This window comes from Elgaria multicarinata, chromosome 6, assembly GCF_023053635.1.
Source record: "Elgaria multicarinata webbii isolate HBS135686 ecotype San Diego chromosome 6, rElgMul1.1.pri, whole genome shotgun sequence".
NCBI classification, from domain to species: domain Eukaryota; kingdom Metazoa; phylum Chordata; class Lepidosauria; order Squamata; family Anguidae; genus Elgaria; species Elgaria multicarinata.
The window spans coordinates 100,178,915-100,196,428 of record NC_086176.1 but is presented as its reverse complement, the minus strand read 5'-3'; the positions used below and the strand labels follow the sequence as shown (position 1 = coordinate 100,196,428).

At 41.8% G+C, this 17,514-nt stretch overlaps 1 protein-coding gene across 2 annotated transcripts; it reads left to right on the top strand.

The window, feature by feature from the left end:
* The first annotated feature begins 278 nt into the window (after positions 1–278).
* On the top strand, positions 279–16,769 carry SKP2 (S-phase kinase associated protein 2). Of its 2 annotated transcripts, XM_063128153.1 has the most exons (11): positions 280–411; positions 2,009–2,301; positions 2,424–2,674; positions 6,533–6,644; positions 7,268–7,411; positions 8,770–8,904; positions 9,400–9,498; positions 12,064–12,191; positions 13,950–14,001; positions 14,628–14,735; positions 16,251–16,769. In XM_063128153.1, the coding sequence occupies exons 3-11, from the start codon at positions 2,521–2,523 to the stop codon at positions 16,462–16,464; spliced, it is 1,146 nt and encodes a 381-aa protein (XP_062984223.1). In that variant the 5' UTR covers positions 280–411; positions 2,009–2,301; positions 2,424–2,520; the 3' UTR covers positions 16,465–16,769. The 2 variants fall into 2 exon arrangements, with proteins under 2 accessions (XP_062984222.1, XP_062984223.1); XM_063128152.1 differs by lacking the exon at positions 2,009–2,301 and having other exon boundaries at positions 279–411.
* Positions 16,770–17,514: the final 745 nt, after the last annotated feature.

Genomic DNA, 17,514 nt, shown 5'->3' with positions numbered 1-17,514 from the left:
CAAACCGCCAATAGAATTGTTAATAGTAAAAAGGAAAAAAATTAGGGGGAAATCCTATGCATATTTAGACAAAGAAAGTCCTACAAGTCCCAGTGCTCCTTTGCCGGCCCTGCGCGCTGGGGAATGCTGGGAGTTGTAGGACTATTTTCTGTTTCCCATGCATGGGATTGCGACCCGAAGAAACAAACTTCCCACCGTAAGGTACTACAACTCCCAAGAGCCATTGCAAGCACGGAGAACGTTAGCCCGGGCGGGTCGAGCGCGCGAGCCTCTGTTGTTGGTTTTCTGCCGCTGCGCGTTCTGTTGGGTTTGGTATTGCAAGAAGGGAAGGCAAGACATAGGAGCCGGGAAAGCCGAGGGATCGGGGGCCCCAGCTCTCGATGCATCGTTCCGTTCGAGCACCATGCACAGGTAAAGGCGGAGGGGCGCAGAGGGGCAAGGTGGTGCGATGGGAAAGAAATAGTGGGGTGAGCGGATCCCGCCCAAAGCGGACTCCGGCTTGCGCGCGCACTTGCTCGTCCTTCAGTTCTTCCAGTTAAAGGCTGCAGCCTGCAAATCGGGTGCAACAGCCTTGTTGGAAAGTGTTAAGGCTGTAACCCTGGGTAAAATCTAACATAAATCCTACCTAAAGTTGACCCATTGAAATCAATGGGGCCTCAATCGTGCAGGCTTTTACCCCTATATGCATGTTTCTGTGCTCCAAGTCATATGCGGATTGCCAACATGTAGTTTTTTTAGATTGTTCCCTGTTGTTCAAAGGCCTCTCACCTGTGCCTTTTAAATGCAGAAATGATAGGATCTCCAGAACGGTTACTATTACTCTATTTGAGCATTTGCACACATTGCCAGGTGGAAAAGTAGCATATGGGAAATCGGGCAAACTTGTAGCTGTACCGAAGGGCGGATTGTTGTGTAGTTGTTTTATGTGTTTGTGCATGTTTTCCTCCTTTTCTTTTTCCTTAGAGATCAGTTGAAAACGTAAATGTGGCAAGCCAATCAGCCAGAGCATGAATTGGGAACATCAGTCGTGATTTTGTGCACTATTGCTGCATTAGGAAATTTTGTGGTGGAATACAAAAAACATCTGCGCTTGCACTGAAGGGTTTAGGTGACCCTTTTTCTGCCTATACACAATGGAGCAACATGTCGTTTAGGTACATACCCAAACAAGATTGTGGAGATCATGCAAACACGAAAATGTTGTTCTCTTCCACATGGAAGGGAATGGATGTACTCATACGTGTAAGTGGGTACACACACACAGAGAGAGACTTACTGCCCAGCATGCAGAAGGTCCCAGTTTCAATTCCCAGCTAGATGGACCCGTGGCCTGACTCAGTATAATAAGACAGCTTCCTTGTTCCTAACTACATATGATGCTACTTTATCCAGAGTCAGACCATGGGTCCATCTAGCAACGCAATTCACACTATTGCAGCCTTCTCCTGTCGGGTGGCCTCCATGTGTGTTGGACCAACTCCCATCATCCCCAGACAGTATGGCCAATGTTTAGCAATGTGGGGGGTTGTAGTTCAAAGCATCTAGAGGGCACCAGGTTGGGGGAAGGCCACTCTGCTGCAACTGGCAGCAGGTCTCCAGTCCGGGCCTTTCCCTGCCCTGCTACATCAGGCCAGGCATTGGACCATCCAGAGGTAAAGCCGGTGGTCTCTCAAAGAGCTATGGCCCCTCATCACCCAGGATTTCCATCCAGCAACTCCGTGAACCCAAGGACTCTTCTTGTGACAATTAAGTCCAATTGCCAAAGGACAGGAGGGTGTTTTTTCTCTCTAAAGCCAATATGACTATTGAATCACCAGCTGAGTGTCATCTTGTACTGTATTCATTGAGTACGTGGTGGGGAGTGAGAAGTTGGTGAGATGGTTGTCTGATAGTTTTTTTTTGTTTTTTTTTGCGGGAGGATTAGGCTGTCTGGGACCTGTGTAATCTCCCCATTAAGTTGAGCAAAGTTTTAAAAAGAACAACCCTGTTTCTCTGCTTCCTCCACTAGCTGTTGCCTCTGAGCTCCTGCCACCAGCAGCATGGCCTTATGGATTTGTTTATGCTGGAGTAGTGCTCAGCTCACCAAAGTGGGCTAATAGAGCCACCCATACTGCAGCTTTCTGGGAGGGCCTGATTTGAGGATGCATTAATGAAGCTGAAGTTATGGCCAAACAGCAAGGAGGTCCCAAACAGTCCTGCATTTACGTATATGCTCATAGCTGGAAAGTGTGACCACCGGCCTCCAGTAATTTTCTAGAGGAGAAGACCACACCTCTCTCTCTCATGCCATTTTTGAGAATGGTAATTTCAAAAGATGTATTTATAACCGCTTCTTCTCTTGATTTTCTGTCTTTGTTCACATGTCTGCTAAAGAGCATCCATGGATAGCTTATTAATACTGTGGGGCTTTGCTCTCTTTGCAGGAGACATCTCCAGGAAATTCCGGATTCAGGCAGCAACGTCAGCACGGGTTTCACGTGGGGCTGGCATCCCAGCAAGACTTCGGAGCTGCTCTCAGGCATGGGGGTGTCTGTCCTCATAGATAAGCTAGGAAATGAGAACACCCCCCAGGAGCAGCTGGTGTGCGTGGGCCCACCCCTGAAACGGCAGAAAGCGAAGGACACAGAATTTGTGATCGCCCGCAGACCTAGGCTGCTTCGAGAAACGGCAGCAGGTAAAGAAGAAACAGTGCAAAAACACATTCAAGATTACATACTTCGCTAACTGAAAATGATAAAGATTAAACAAATAGTGATCGGCTTTGTATTGTGATAGCAGGGTCTAAATTAACTGTGGGTGGAGTTGTTTCATCTGGATGGTTAAGGAAGCAATCCTGTGGTCATTAGACACTGTCTAGAGGGTATAGGATTGTTCAGTTTCTAGCTCCCTGCCCCCTTGTAGCTGGTATGGTTCTTGCCGTGCTGGCTACATCTCTGCGCTCGGAAACGGAGTGCAGAGATGGGGGAAAGGGCACGGTCCCGGGGGCAGGGAGAGGAGGAGACTCTGGAGCTGCTTTACACAACCTTATATTGCATCTCCAGGACCCTTCCCTCCTCCTCCCTGAAGCTGTGCCTAGACAGGTGAAATTGCCCATCTAGGTAAAAATGCAGGGCAGCTAGAGCACAAGGGAGAGGATCCCCTCCAGCTGTTGTGCATAGGATAGTCAGTAGCCTCCTGATTTCGGAGGCTGGCAGCTATCCAGACAGGATTGCACCCTAAATTGTGTTTTCATGCAGAAGTGGAAATCATCAGTTAAATTAAGCAGAAATTCAATTTATATTAATTAATTAATTTCTAACAATCCTTTTCAGTAATGGTTCTTCTACTGTCTGTAGAAAGGTTTGTGTTCGTTTCTAGCTTATGTCCTCTCTTCTAAGATAGGTCCATTGGTCTCCTTCTCTCTCAATGTATATGTAAGTGCCTTTATAACATAGAGATAAAAATAATTAGGAAGTGAACTTGATTTGGGTCTGAAATTAGCGTATGTGCTCCCTGCCACACTGTTTGCCATGGTCAGCATTTGACTGTTATAGTGCCTGAACTTTTCTCTCTTAATCTTGGTGAAAGTCTGCCTTCAGCTGCAATCCCATACCTACTTACCTAGATGTAAGCCACATTGAACTCCGTGGAACTTATACTTCTGAGTAGCCATGTCTATAGGATTGTGCTGTCAATGCCTGCTGCTATGGATTGCTACTCTACCTCCAGTGCACACGGGATCCAAAATAAAGGCTTTGGTGGTAGTACTTTTATTTATTTTACTAACAACAGAGTTCTCGGGGCGTGGCAATAAAACAAAAACAATTCAAAATTAAATAGCAACAACACAAGTAACATTAAAAGTGTCATTCAGAATGAACATGCAGGTTGAAGTAAAAACAGCTTAGGGAGCAATCCTGCGCATGTTTAGATTTTTAAAAAACGTTCTACAACTCCCAGCATTCCCCAGTCAGCCACGGGAGTGGTAAAACATTTTTGTGTTTAAACATGCATAAGATTGTGCTACTAATGACAACTGATGAGGAGCCAGGAAAGCCTGTCTCGGGAGGCATTCCCCAGCTGGGGAGCCGCCACCACATAGAACACGACCCTGGTGTCTGGACCACTGGATTGTGACAAATAGGGAGAAACGCTCTTAAAATGGCAGCTCTTAAAATATTTCAAAAATTGTGGGTGCAGGAATAAGTTCTCAACCTACTCACTGCACATGTAACATGCCTATAAGTCAAAGTTTTGGGTCCCCAAAACTTTGCTGAAAACATGAGATTTATTTCATTTCATTTCTATACCGCCCAATAGCCAAAACTCTCTCGGTGATTCACAAAAATTACAACCATAAGGGACAGCATAAAATAGAAAATGTGGAAGCTTAAAACCGCAATATAAAAGTACAACCAGAATAAAATAGTAGTACTGCTGTGTCCGCTTTAAGAAAATGAAGGAAAAACCAGTTGACTGGCTTTGGAATGCTTCACTTGCCTTTTAGACCGCCAGTATCTGGGCAAATGAGCTTTAGAAGGCATTTAGGTAAGATTAGAGGTGACGATAGCTATGCATGTAGAGCTTGAGGTTATATATTTGACGATATGTACGGGCAACTACTTTTCATAGTTTATAAGGAGCACACGAATCTTTTACATCTATGAAAACAGGAGCCTCCTTTTCCTGTTAGAGATACTTTGTCAGTTGGAGTTATGCTGTATAACCATGTATTAATGATGTGATAACAATATCATTGTGTTTTTTCTATTTTAGGAATGTTTATATTTTTACAAATAGGCATGAGTTCTATAACTTATTTTTAGCGTCAGTTTCTTTGTATGCTGCTTTTCTATGGTAAAACAATGATCAAAGTGGCTTACAGTAACTTACACAATAAAACGGCAACATTTCCAAATAATTCTCTTAACAGTTGCAAGTCACAATGCGATTTAAATAGTCATGCACATAGGCTAATGAAACATCTCATGTTAATAAACATATGCTAAGATTAAACAATCCTATAATAATTCATAATGAGGCCAAACAAAGAGGATTTTGAAAGGTTTTTAAAAATACAAATAGCAACAGAGACATCAGCCTTTGTAGCTGGAATCAGGGAAAGGCAGGGGGCAGATAAATGGTCTCTTATAATGCAATCCTTCGTACATCTACTCCTTCGTACATCTACTCAATGAAACTTACTCCCAGTAAGTCTGTATAGGATTGTTATCTTATTATAGAAGCATGTTTTGAGTTTTTAACAAAAGTTATTTGTACATCTATTTTGGATTTTCCTAACGAAGGGATGTTATTAATGAAAGGGTCTGAAATGTGTTCGATCCATACCTAACGCCGTATTTACCCCATTGCTTTTTGGTGGCCTAAATTTGGGGGTCCCATTTTGTTGAAGAATACATGTATGGACACACAGACACCACTTACCAATGCTCTGGAGAAAATAATAATAAAACTAGAGATGTGAAGGCCCAGCGAAAAAAACGGAAAAATTTGGGAGTGAAACTTTTTTTTCCGAAGCCTTTTTTGGTTTTTTTCCGAAAAATTGAAAAAAATGAAAAAACAGATTACGGGATGTTTTATTTTAGCACGATGAATAAAATGTTTAATACGAGTTGTTCAGATATTTACTTCTCCAAATGATTTCTAAAAACTACAGGATCAGATTATTACAATTTCTGTGCATCAAGGACAAGTGAGTCCTAGGTTGTAAACTGAGACTACAACTCTCAAATGCAAGAGCAAGATGCATTTCTGCCTCTAGGGGGCACTGTCACTGAAGCAGAGACTGAAACTAATAGTGATAGCTATAGGTCAGAAAATGAGTCTGATTAAATTTCATGCATATTCATTGAATCTTGCCCCCCCTTTTTTTTCTCAGTTCTTTTTATGGGAATGGGTGCTTTATGTCTTGACACTGGAGGACTAGCGGAGACATAAATAATTTTCTTTGTTACTAATGTTGGTGGGTTCTTCTGTTGTTTTTTTAAATTGTTTTTTGCCTGCTCTTCATAAACTGGCAGAATCAAAGAGGTTCCTTACAGTTCAGGTGTTCCTAACAGTTCAGGAGCTGGTAGTTCCATTTGTTACCAAAAAAATTAAAAAAGCAAAAGAATAAATTAAATTTGTAATAATTGTTTGAATACGCTACTTTTAATATACCAAATGTATTAATTTTATGCCAAACCAACTTGGACATAATTATATTTTATGTTCCTAAAGTAACAAAGTGACTTTCAATCTGTAAAAAGTGCTAATATTGCATTATTTCCATTTTTCTGACATCTCTAAATAAAACACAACTTTCCAATAGGAAAATGCTGTTGAATATATAAAAAGAAATTAGCTAATGAGCAACCAGATCCCCTGTGGGGACGTTTCAGAGCTCATGTGTTTTAAAAGTTTGAAATGTCTCAGTTAAAAGGCTATCGTATTAATAACAATTTGTGTTTATAAAGCCGCCTTAGGGAATTCAATTTTGTGAATATTTTATGTGTAAGTGTAAAACTCTGTAACATTCCTGTCCCTTTTCCAGGTATTTCTTGGGATACCTTGCCTGATGAATTGCTGCTGGGAATCTTTTCATATCTGTCCTTGACCGAACTGCTGAAAGTTTCCCAGGTTTGCCAGAGATGGCATCGACTTTCGTAAGAACCTGTTCATTTCTAAAATGGATTTATGTCTAAATGCTCAAGGAGCATTTTTTTTTCTGTTAAGTGGTAGCTTAATAGTTTTGGTCTTCACTTGGCATTTCTGTGGGTTTTGTCATGTTACGTTCGACGGGATTACACACACAGAGGGTCTCTTAATCTGGTGCGATATGATGAGTCTTCAAAAACAAGTTCCGCAAGTCTTGATTCACAGATAATAGCACGATATCCTGTCCGCGCATAGTGGATGAAGTTAGAACACAGGGCAAGTCATAGCTGTACTATGGTTCCATCCTGCCCCTAAAACTGGAAGACACATGAGAGAATACTCTGCCTGCAAAGAGATTTATCCATTTCTCAGGCAGAGCTACGATCAACATGGGAGAAATGTGATCTGCTTCCATCAGAACGTTGAAACTGTGTAAACAGTTGTATGAGCCGGTGCTTTTGCGATCCAAATTAGGCTGCGATCCTAGATGTTCTTACTAAGCAGTAAACCCCTTTGGACAGTGGGACAACTGTGCATTGGATTGCACTGTGAACGCCTGCTAATGACTACTACAATTCTGCTTAAGATTTCGGTGTATTTGCTAACCGCTCAACTAATTTCTTCCTTTTAGGGTCGACGAGTCCCTCTGGCAGACACTTGATCTTGCAGGTAAAATTCTTCTGCCAGGAGTGATTGGCCAGTTGCTGCCACTGGGCATAACAGCCTTCCGTTGTCCAAGGTCCTGCATTGGGAATCCTTTGTTTAAAACAAGCAGGTAATCTCTGTTCTGAAACAAAGAAACCCCCTCCCTTTCTTTTCAATTTCATTCTGTCTTTATATTCAGGCCCATGCTACCTTGTGATGAGCTGAAGCCTCTGTCAAAAAATGAGAGGCAGTGTGTACCAGTGGCCTGGGAATTGGAGAGAACTCGTTTTAGATCTTTATACTGGGAACTCTGTAGCCAGTGGGAAAAGTCAAATCAACGCAACGGAAAACTCCATGGTGCCCTCCACACAACACACAATACAATGGTTGTGCAGGAACTCTCCTCTGCATAGTGTGGATATTCACTGTGGAGTGTTTTCCCAAAAAATTACACTGTGGGGTGGAGTTTTCTGCCAGACAACGCATTTGCCAACGGTGATATAAAAACTCCACCGTGGAATTCTAAAACCACCTTTGAGAAATGTGTTGCCTCAACTGAGCCAATCTGTAGCATTGAAGAAAAAGTAACCACGAGTAACTACGAGGAGCCGGGACAAACTGCGATGCACACCCGCATGTTCCGCGGTCTCGGGATCATCCCGAGACCGCGGAAAAAGCAAGTTGAAAAGGTAGGGCAATATCCCGGGGCAAGGGAGGGATCATCCCTCCCTGCTCCTGGGATCCCCTGTGCATCATGACGCACAGGGATGATCCGGGGATCACCCCAGGATATCACCCTGTCTAGCTATGGCCGAAGTTCCTCTGAACAGAGTGGGTTTTCTGAATAAATACACATAACTTGCTCTGTAAATTTCATGAGTATGCCAATTTTAACTGTTTTAATAGTTTTACTGCTTTTAAATTATATATCGTTTTAAACTTGGTTTATGGTTTAATTTGTTTTTAGCTGTGTATATTTACTGTTTTATACTGTATGCTTTTATCTGTATGCTGCCCTGAGATCTTATTGATATAGGGCGGGATATAAATGTTTTAAATAAATGAAATAAATAAATTAGTACAATTTTATATTTGACAATTATGTTATGATGCATTTGAAGTTGTTAAAGCAGTAAAATAAGCTTAAGTTTGATAAATTAAGTATTGCTAGATTTAAATTTCACCAGCATTTGGTGGTGGTGGGACTTTTCCATGGGTTCATGTTAACTCTACACACACACTGCATTCTGCAGTGGTACCACCCATTCTACTGCTGCAAGACTTTGCCACCTTATTGTGTTGCATCTGTAGATGGGCCTCAGTAAATAAATGAAGCCACTTAGCATATTAACAGATATCGCAAATGCTTTCTATACGTTCTTAAGGTAGGTTTCCTGCATGTTTAAATATTTTGAGTGTGTATGTGTGTGTGTTTTAATTGGATTCTAAAATTAATTTTGCTTTTTTCATTTCCCCTCCTATGTTCAGACCTCTTCAGGTACAACACATGGATCTATCCAATTGTACAATAAAAGTTGCAGATCTTCAAAGTATTCTCAGCAGGTGCCAGAGTCTACAGAATCTCAGCTTGGAAGGACTGGTGCTCTCTGATGACATAATTAAGTGAGTTGGCTAAGAATTCTTTAACATTCTGCACGAGTAGACTTCAACCAAATTTAAATCTGTGCTCTCAGAATTTGAGGCATTTCAGGGATGCAAGGACTTGGGTGAACTTTCGGAAAACACAAATTGCTTAATCTACATATCGAGGCATATTTCTGTCATGCCTCCGGTGGAGAAATGCTCTGAAGAGAAGCTAGAGTTTCCAGAGATGGTCAACACCAAGGAACCACCCATAGTAGGAGACCTGGGGGTGGTCTCCTCCTATGGGTGACCCTCCAGATGTTGCTGAACTTATCAGCACCAGTCCCCATGGGCGATGGATGGAGATGATGAGAGTTGCAGTCAGAACCATCTGGAGAGCCACAGATTCCCCACCCTTGGTTTGAACTAACCAGAGCTCATCCAAATTCAGATGCCACAGGTGCTGGCTTGGAGATTAACCTGGTGATCAGGCTGCTTAACTCTTGGACGCTCTTGTCTGTTTTTCCCTTTTAGAAATATAGCACAGAATTCCAGCTTGGTGCGACTAAACCTCTCGGGATGTTCTGGGTTTTCTGCAGAAACTTTGGAGCTGATGTTGAACAGCTGTCCTAGGTAATAAATATCCACTGACTTTTATTAACAGGAAACAACCATGAATTTAGCACCGGCGCTGGATCTGTAGGCAGAAATGCGAAACACAATGCCGAGATCTCTCTGATTGTGAGAGAGATCGGCATGCCACTCTGGACGCAATCCTATGCTTGTTTAGACAGAAAACAGTTCTACAACTCCCAGCATTCCCCAGGCAGTCATACATGAGGAACGCTGAAAGTTGTAGAACTTTTTTCTGTTTAAGCATGCATAACGTTATGTCTTTTGCATGTTTGTTTGTTGCCATTTTCACTCCGGTGTCCTGCTAAACCATAAACTGCATTTTACACACAAAAATGAGTTTAGAAGGAGTTGTTTGCTAGACCAGAATATCGGGGCCTACTGGAATGCGAAGGAAAACTCAACACAGCTCACTGTCCAAGCATTGTGGGAATGTGGGTTTAATTTGATCAGTTTTACAAACAGACTGGTACCTGTTTGGGCAAGTACATATTCCTGTTCCCTCAACCTATTCATTCCTAGTCTGTTTTTAAAGTGGGCATTCCATTCTAGTTAAGACTGTCAGCTCACTTTATTGGTAACAGCACTTCACTCACTTCTGGTCAGGTACAAGCAAATACATATTTCCTTCTCTTTTCCCCCTGGAAGCTAAAATCTGATTGGGGCTTTGTCATTTGATATTCTTGGATCAATCATGAGTCTAATTTGACCTACCAAGAAGCAGCGCCCCCTGCTGGACAGAACCCAAAAATCCCTCCAGTTCTCAATTCCGTGTCACATTCTGGGTAGCCAGGTGCTTTGGGAAATCCCATGAGCAGGGCAAGAAGGGCACAGCCCCCCTCCCCGCCTTCCTGTTGCTTCCCGTTGGCAGTAGGGATAGCCTCCGGAAATTGCCCACTTCCCCATTGCATTAATGGTGGCTGCTATTAACGCAGTGGGGGAAAGCCGGACAGGCAGCTGCCGAGTGCTCGCATGCCATGGTTCGTGGGGGTGGGTAGCGGTGGGACAACCACTCATCAATTTTGGACACCCCTAATTGGCAGTCAGCGATCTGGAATCTCTGTTCAGAGGTGGTCATTGATAAATCCATCCTGCATGGATTTGTCCCCTTTTATGCCATCTCCACTAGTGACCAGCATCCCAGTTTCTGGCAACGGATTCCATGAATTAATTACGCATTGTGCTGGGAACTCCCTTTTGCCATGCAGTAATCCTGGGTTTTGTTGTTTTAAATGGGTTATAGCCAGTGTGGTGTTGTGGCTAAAGTGTTGGACTGTGAGTCAGGAGATCCGGGTTCTAGTCCCCACTCAGCCATGGAAACCCACTGGGTAACTTTGGGCCAGTCACAGACTCTCAGCCCAGCCTACCTCACAGGGTTGTTGTTGTGAGGTTAAAATGAGGATTATGTACGCCGCCTTGGGTTCCTTGGAGGAAAAAAGGTGGGGTATAAATGCAATAAATAAATAAATTCCACCAGTACAGCCTTTCCCAACCTGGTGCTCTCTGGGTATGTTGGATTTCAACAGCCATGCTGTCTGGGAATTATGGGAATTGCAGTCCAACACACCTGGTTGGAAAAGGCCGCACCAGCAGAAAAAATTACGAGAATTGGCATTGTCCGCTTACAGCGGTTCAACAGCCACTAGCAGAACAATTAGCACAACTATAACAAGCAACAACTCGTCTAATGAAGTTGTAATATGTTGTGCAACACCTTGCAGAAACAGGATCCAAGTGTTGGATTTGACTCGTGGAAGGATGAAAACAGGGTTTGTACAAGTGCTAGAAGCTTTGCATTACCAGAATGACCCCAGTGGATACAACCCAACTTTTGCTAAATAGAAAACATCGCATACATCTTCATGTTTGTTTTGTAAAGCCTTTGAGCAGGGCCTTTTTATTTTTGTGCAGCCCCTAGAGCAGAGCTTTCCAAACTTTTCATGTTGGTGACACAGTTTTTAGACATGCATCATTTGGCGACACAGTAATTCAGTTTTACTAGCAAACCAGAGGTTAAACTAACCCCTTGTAAGAGATACGGACACATACATAAATTGTAATAACGAAATGTATGGGGACACAATATATCTCATGAAAACCTTTCATTTATATTTTTAAAAATATATGATTTGCAAGATAATAACATACATTTCCAAGACTTTTCACATTGAACCAATTTTGTCGAGCTGCGATCGAGCGGTGGTTAAGATGGGGTTCTAACAAAATGCGTCACTTCAGTGACGTGGAATCAGCTGTTTCGACCCAATTATGTGCAGTGCCTGTTTGATCCCTCGACCACGGTGTGCATACACAATACGATGGAAGGGGAATATACTAGTGCACCATACTAATCGGCACCTTTGCTGCATAAAAATGCATGCAAGTTGGTATTGCTTATTTCACATAGACTCAGAGGTTTCTCGTTACGTTCGCGTGACACACCTACACACTAACATGTCGCGATACACAGTTTGGAAAGCTCTGACCTAGAGATTTTAGGTGCTTTCTAAGTAATAAGTCAATCCTGAAGTATTTTAAAAGTATATTTTCTCCATTTGCACACAGGCTAGAAGAGCTGAACTTGGCCTGGTGCGACTTCACAATTGATCACGTGAAAGCAGCAGTCAATCATATTCCTCCCAAAGTAATACAGCTGAACCTCAGTGGATACAGGCAGAATCTACTGATGTCAGGTGAGAAGTCAGATTTGGCTTGAGATAGCTAGCTCAGGTTTGGTGCCTTCTCTTCCCCTTCTTATTGTTTTATTGTGATTTTATTAGAATGTAAGCCTATGCGGCAGGGTTTTGCTATTTTATTGTTTTACTCTGTACAGCACCATGTACACTGATGGTGCTATATAAATAAATAAATAATGACCTGGTGGGAACAATGAAAAAAGCTGGTTCCTTTCAAAAGCGATTTAGGGCTGCCTGAATTCCTGGAATTTCATTCATTGTCCATCATAGTAGAACTTGACACCAAGTCTTGGGACACTGCCTAAACCCAACTTCTAACAGACTTATCTAAAGTGAGTAACGTACCTTGTGGACAGGGGAGATACGATATGTTGCTTCTCCCTGCAGTAACTTTCCCACCTACTTTAGAAGAGGTAGTTTCATGTATGCAGAAGTAATGGTACGTTTCCCACAAGATTTCAGCCTTTCCCAACCTGGTGCCCTCCAGATGTTTTGGACTACAACTCCCAGCATTCCTGGCTGTTGGCCATGCTAGCTTGGGCTGATGGTCAAAAATATCTGGAGGCTACTGAGTTGGGGGAAGTTGCATTTCATCATAGGACTATAGGAAGCTTCGTTACACAGAGTCAGACTATTGGTCTGTTTATCTCAGCAATGTCCATACCGGGGGCAAGCAACTGTTTTTGTTGTTGTTGACCGTGATCAGGGTTGAAAGCAGAGCCAAAAGTAAGTGTGTCACCCCCTTTTTCCCACCCCCTTTCTCTCTCCTTCCTTCCCACGCAGTGAGCTGCTTGGGAATGGACGGATCCCACTTGCCAGAGATCTGGACTGATTGCATGCCAAGGGGCTTTTGAAATTAGGTTGAGGGCTGCGTGCGGCCGCAGGGCCACAGGTTGCTCACCCCTTGCCTGTGCTGATTGGCAGCATCTCTAGGGTTTCAGACAGGAGTGTTTCCCTACCTGGAGATGCTTGGGATCAAACCTTGGACTTTTGCATGCACAATATATGCTTTGCTGCTGAGCTACAGTGTGAATTGATCCCAGAATGTGGTGACTTGTAACCAGGAATGCACTGAATCGGGTGGTACCTTGTCCACTTGGCTATATCCCTGCGGATGCTGAAATTGCTCCACATGGAGAAATCAGCAGACACCTGATTAGCCTCATGTTCTCCTCTGCCCGTGCTCAGCTCTCTGGATCAGGCGTGCGGCACTTCCAGACGGCTTCCGTACGGGCTTAAGTGGCTTGTGGAACGGCAGCCTAAGCCAGTGGAAAAGTCATTTGAACTTGAAACAACTTGCTTTGCAATAAAATCAGTGTTCTAAATAATTGTACAAGTGGCAAGTCTGTGACTGCTTGTGGACTAAACAGGCTTTTTAAAATCATGGAATCCAAACAGAATTCCATTCCAGAAATAGAACTGGAATCTGAGTGTGTGGAAAGTCTGCTGTGCTTTTCTAATGCAGTAAATATTTTAAACTAGACATGTGTGCATAGCTCAGTCTTGCCCAGCATGGTCCCCTCCAGGTATTTCAGACTACTACTACTCCCTTATCACCATGCCAGCATGACTAAGGCTCAGGAATGATGGTAGTTGTAGTCTAAAAGGTTGGGAAGGACTGGTTTAACTGCAGGTGTATGTGTACATTCAGTGGAGTAAATTAAAGACATTTTTGCATAGGCCTTTATTTGTAGATGGAAAAGGTGCTGCATATAAATGTGTGATCAGCTGATTGTATTTGTTTTTATATTTCAGATGTTAAAACGTTAGTAGAGAGGTGTCCCAGGCTAGTCCATTTAGATTTAAGGTAAGAAGTTGAGAGTGTTATCAAACATTTCTTCGTTATATCTTGGTGGAAAGATATCTTTTTAATTCCCCAGTATTTTAGCATTTTACCATCCTAATTTTTTAACTCTGCAGTCTTAAATCTGTATTTTAAATTTCTACATTGCTGCTTGTTTTATTCTGGTTGTAATTTTGTATTGTGGTTTAAATTGCCGTATTTTATAAAGTTGTACTTTATGGTTTTAATTTTTGTTAACTGCCCAGAGAGCTTCGGCTATTAGGGTGGTATAGAAATTAAATAAATAAAATAAATACTGAGTTGCAGAATAAATTAAGACCAAATAGTACTACTTTCGGTCAAAACACATTACATGCCAAAAGAGCCATTTAGCATTTTACATGCAACATACGGTCCTCCTGAAGTATTATTAAATGGATGGGGTTGCCTTTCATTGACTCGCTTTCCTATTCTAAAATACTGACTCGCATAGCTTACTTTTTTTCTTCTAAACTCATTTTCTACACAAGAGTAGAATTTGATAATAAATGTACTTAGAACTAGATTTATGTGAAATATGTTCCTTTTATTCTGTTAGCCTATCAGTTTAGATATTTGGAAACTGGAGTTCTTAAATACTTTTATTGCAGTGACAGTGTTATGTTGAAGCCAGAATGCTTTCAATACTTCCACCAGTTGGCTTACCTTGAGCACTTGGGTCTTAGTCGATGCTATCAGATACCTCCTGCAGCCTTACTGTGAGTAAAGTTTTGCTATTCCAAACCTATCTTTATAAACTTGATTTTGACTACACCTCTAAGCACAACGACTAGAGAGCAATTTTCACTCAACTTAGTGGGACTTTCTTCTTAATCAATATACTTAGGGTTGAGTTGTTCAGTACATTTCAAAGTTGAAAGCAAGTGGCTCATGGTGGTTAAAGTCTTCATAATAACTACTTCACATCATCCACCAAGGACATTAACCTACTGACATTGAAGATCTTTGTTCTCTTCTTTTCTGTGGATTCTATGTGGAGTTCTTTACTAATGTTGGTGAAAACAAAGAGAGATAGTCTGCTCCAGTGTCAAAGTATGGGAGAAAAGTTATCCTACGTTAAAAATGTTCTGGATTCTCCTGTGGAGTTAGGGGTGGAAGCCACTGTGCCTCCCCTGGTCTTCCAGGTATCCCGCCTTTCAGGGCAGGCCCTCCTATTTTTACCCTTTTGTCTTCATTTTTTATTATTTTCTCAAAGATTGTGGGCCAGCAGCCCCCCTTCAAAAACAGCCACTCATCACCTCCTTAACCACTTTAGCCTACCAGCAATGCAATGGGCCCATTCTCTCCCCAGTGAAATAGTAACAACTCATATCTGTTTCTCATTAAGAAACATACTGTTCCTCCACCAGCTATTTCTATTTTCTACCATGATGCACCACCGCTTTTCCCTGAAACCTTAGGTTGCAATCCCATACCCACTTACCTGAGAGTAAGTATCAATGAACTCAATGGGACCTCCTTCTGAGTAGACACATAGGGTTTGGCTCTGTTAAGAAATTTCCCTTGTAACAAGTGAGTAAAACATGCTTCCGTGTTAAGAGACTACAAAATATAAACATGGGTGAAAGATCCCTTCTCTCATCATCTAGCGCAGCAAGTAAGACAGACAGACTACAGGCCAAGACAGACAGCCTACCTGTGCTGGGGTAGTGGGGTCATCTGTTAGTATGTGAAGCTGCATAGAGGGTAACCATGATGGTTAAGCATTTTGAGCTCAGCATGTCATGTGACCCATGACGTAGTGACCCTGTTCAGATGACATGCTAAACCATGGTCGTTAAGTATTTTGAGCTAAACATTATGGCTTAGTATGTTGTGTGAACTATTCCTAACCATGGTAGCTACATAACCACGGTTTTAAAATGTTCACTAGTAATTTGCTACAATAGGGTTAGTGCCTAACTGAGGCTTCGTGTATTGTCTAAACAGGCCAAGAGATGTGTGGTAAAATGGTCATCTGTAACGATGTCTTCTGTACCTTGTCTATTCCCCAAAATTCTAAATAAATGTTCAGCAATAAACTCTTGTAAACAAGCTTAGCGCTTAGAACCGTTTTCACGCTTTCTTAAATATGTCCCACTGATTGCAGTAGCACTTCAAGGAAGGTTAGTTAGGGCCATAGCCTCTACTGTACGGCATATATTTCAAATGTGGAAAAACTACATCATGTAGCAGCCAACTTTTCCCCCCACTCATTTTCTTTTCTATTGTAGTGATCTTGGTGAAATAGCTACGCTCAAAATGGTCCAGGTTTTTGGCATAGTGACTGCCAGCTCCCTACAACTTCTAAAGGCAACACTTCCTCATATAAAGATCAACTCCTCCCATTTTACACCTATCGCAAGACCCACCATCAGCTGCAAAAAGAACCAAGAGATTTGGGGAATCCAGTGCAGACTGAGCTTGAAAAATGCAGTTGGTCTGTAACAAAGCTTGAAAACATTTTCAGCTGTCATAATTCCTCAAAGCCTGGACTATGGAGTTCTTCTGAAGTTGTTTTAACTTTGTAGTTTGCCGTGCAGTCCACAGCTGCTTAAGCTAACTTAAATTCAATTTTGGGAAAAGCTGTATCAAGTGGTTTATTAAACACTGTATTTTCTATTTTTTTTTACTGAAGACATCCCAATCATGTACAAAAGTTCATATTTAACCTGGAATGCCTATTTCTGGAAACACTATTTTAAAACAACTTAAGTGTGATTGTTAGATAATAAACTCAAATTTTCATGTACTCCACTTGTTACCTAATTCAGCTATTCTAACCTTCCTTAAAGTAATGTTCACATAGTCATACATAATATTGTCAGACTGCTGTAAAAATGTGATTTTAAGTTTAGGTTTTAAGTATACATCTTTAGTTTTGTTTTAGTGTGTGGTTAAGAAGCAATATTAATATGGTCTAGTGAATCATCACTTCTTTGGTAATTTGCCAGGTCTGCCAATACCAGAATCTTGTCTGGAAAGAAAGTATCCTTTGCAGTCTCCATACCTCCTTACCCAACGATTTATCTCTGAAGTGGAAATGCATACATGAAGTATTAAGTTGGTACAGGACTAAACTGCTTTTAAGATGAGCCTGTGAAATGGGAATACACCTCTATTTTTACACCTCTTTCTCTCTGTATAAAATTAACTGAAGAAGAGTTGTTAAAAAGATCTCAAATAGATTCAAGTACTAGAAGAGTGTAGCAGGCTCTGTGTTGTATTGTAAAATGGGAATTAAGTAGCGATGTCTGTTTAGCTGCAGCAAAGCAAGTTTTGTGGAACCTTGAAAACAAACACATTTATTATGGTTTTGCGGACTGCAGCCAACTTCATCCGATGCATAATGTGTTGTCCTGAGTTTCAAGTCTACACACATGGTGTCAAAGGATATTGTCAATTCCCTCTGACATAACTGTTTACAACATCCCTACAACAATGTATGTGTTTCACTTCTCATAACTCACTTTGTGCATTTGATGAAATGGGCTATAG